Source organism: Tupaia chinensis, unplaced genomic scaffold (assembly GCF_000334495.1).
Source record: "Tupaia chinensis unplaced genomic scaffold, TupChi_1.0 Scaffold143796_1, whole genome shotgun sequence".
Lineage (NCBI taxonomy): Eukaryota > Metazoa > Chordata > Mammalia > Scandentia > Tupaiidae > Tupaia > Tupaia belangeri.
The window spans coordinates 7,546,045-7,546,757 of NW_006203646.1; the positions used below are offsets into that span (position 1 = coordinate 7,546,045).

The 713-nt window shown below is 61.0% G+C and overlaps 1 protein-coding gene across 1 annotated transcript in view; it reads right to left on the minus strand.

Annotated features, from left to right (window-relative positions):
- Nucleotides 1-710, minus strand: part of SAP30L (SAP30 like) — a gene marked incomplete at its 5' end in the record, with an annotated part of 10,348 nt that extends 9,638 nt beyond the window's left edge. The window contains one exon of the mRNA XM_006165117.1: nt 579-710. Within this exon, the coding sequence (XP_006165179.1) occupies nt 579-710 (132 nt within the window). The remainder of the gene's footprint in view (nt 1-578) is intronic.
- Between the last annotated feature and the right edge of the window lie 3 nt (nt 711-713).

Sequence of the window (713 nt, forward strand, 5' to 3'; positions counted from 1 at the left end):
AAACCTACCCCTATCATCCCCCCCCCCCCAGTCACATTGCAACAGCTACCTCCCAAGACCTGGCCTTGGCCTTATTTCTGCAGCATTCTAGAAATGATCCATTATTATGTCTGTGACCCTCTGCAGAAACCGAGGACTCCGGAGAAAGGCAAGTAACTGCCACCTGTCCCTGTCGGAAGGAACAGCGTTCCTAGAAGGAGCCATAAGTTGGAGAAGGGCTGGGTCTCTTGTCATCCCCTCCCCGAAGCTTGCTCTTTTCATGGATCAACAAAATGAGCCCACCTCCCTCTGCTCTAATATCGACGCCTCTAATACAACAAGCTCGAAAGTGCTGTCAAAGCTTCCCCGGCAGGAAGAGTCCTGGGAGTCCCCCGCCCCCAACCTCCCGATCTGGGCAGAATCCGAGAGCGTGTCTGTGCTGAAGCGGCCTTTGAAATCCCAAGTCCGAGTCCGGGTGCTCGGCTGTACGGATAAGGGGCGGCCAGGCCCACAGCGGGGTGTCCCGGCAGCCCCGGCAGCAGCCAGGGACGCCGGCGGAGAGCGGCGGGCCGCGGAGCCCGGGGCGGGGGCGGACTCACGCTCTTGTCGATGTCCAGCTTGAGTTTCTTCTGCGAGATGCTCTTCTGGACTCTCTTGCTGAAGGAGGCGTTGCCCGCCGGCCGGACGCAGCGCTCGCCGTCCTCGATGAGGCAGCAGCCCTGGCCGGCCGCCGG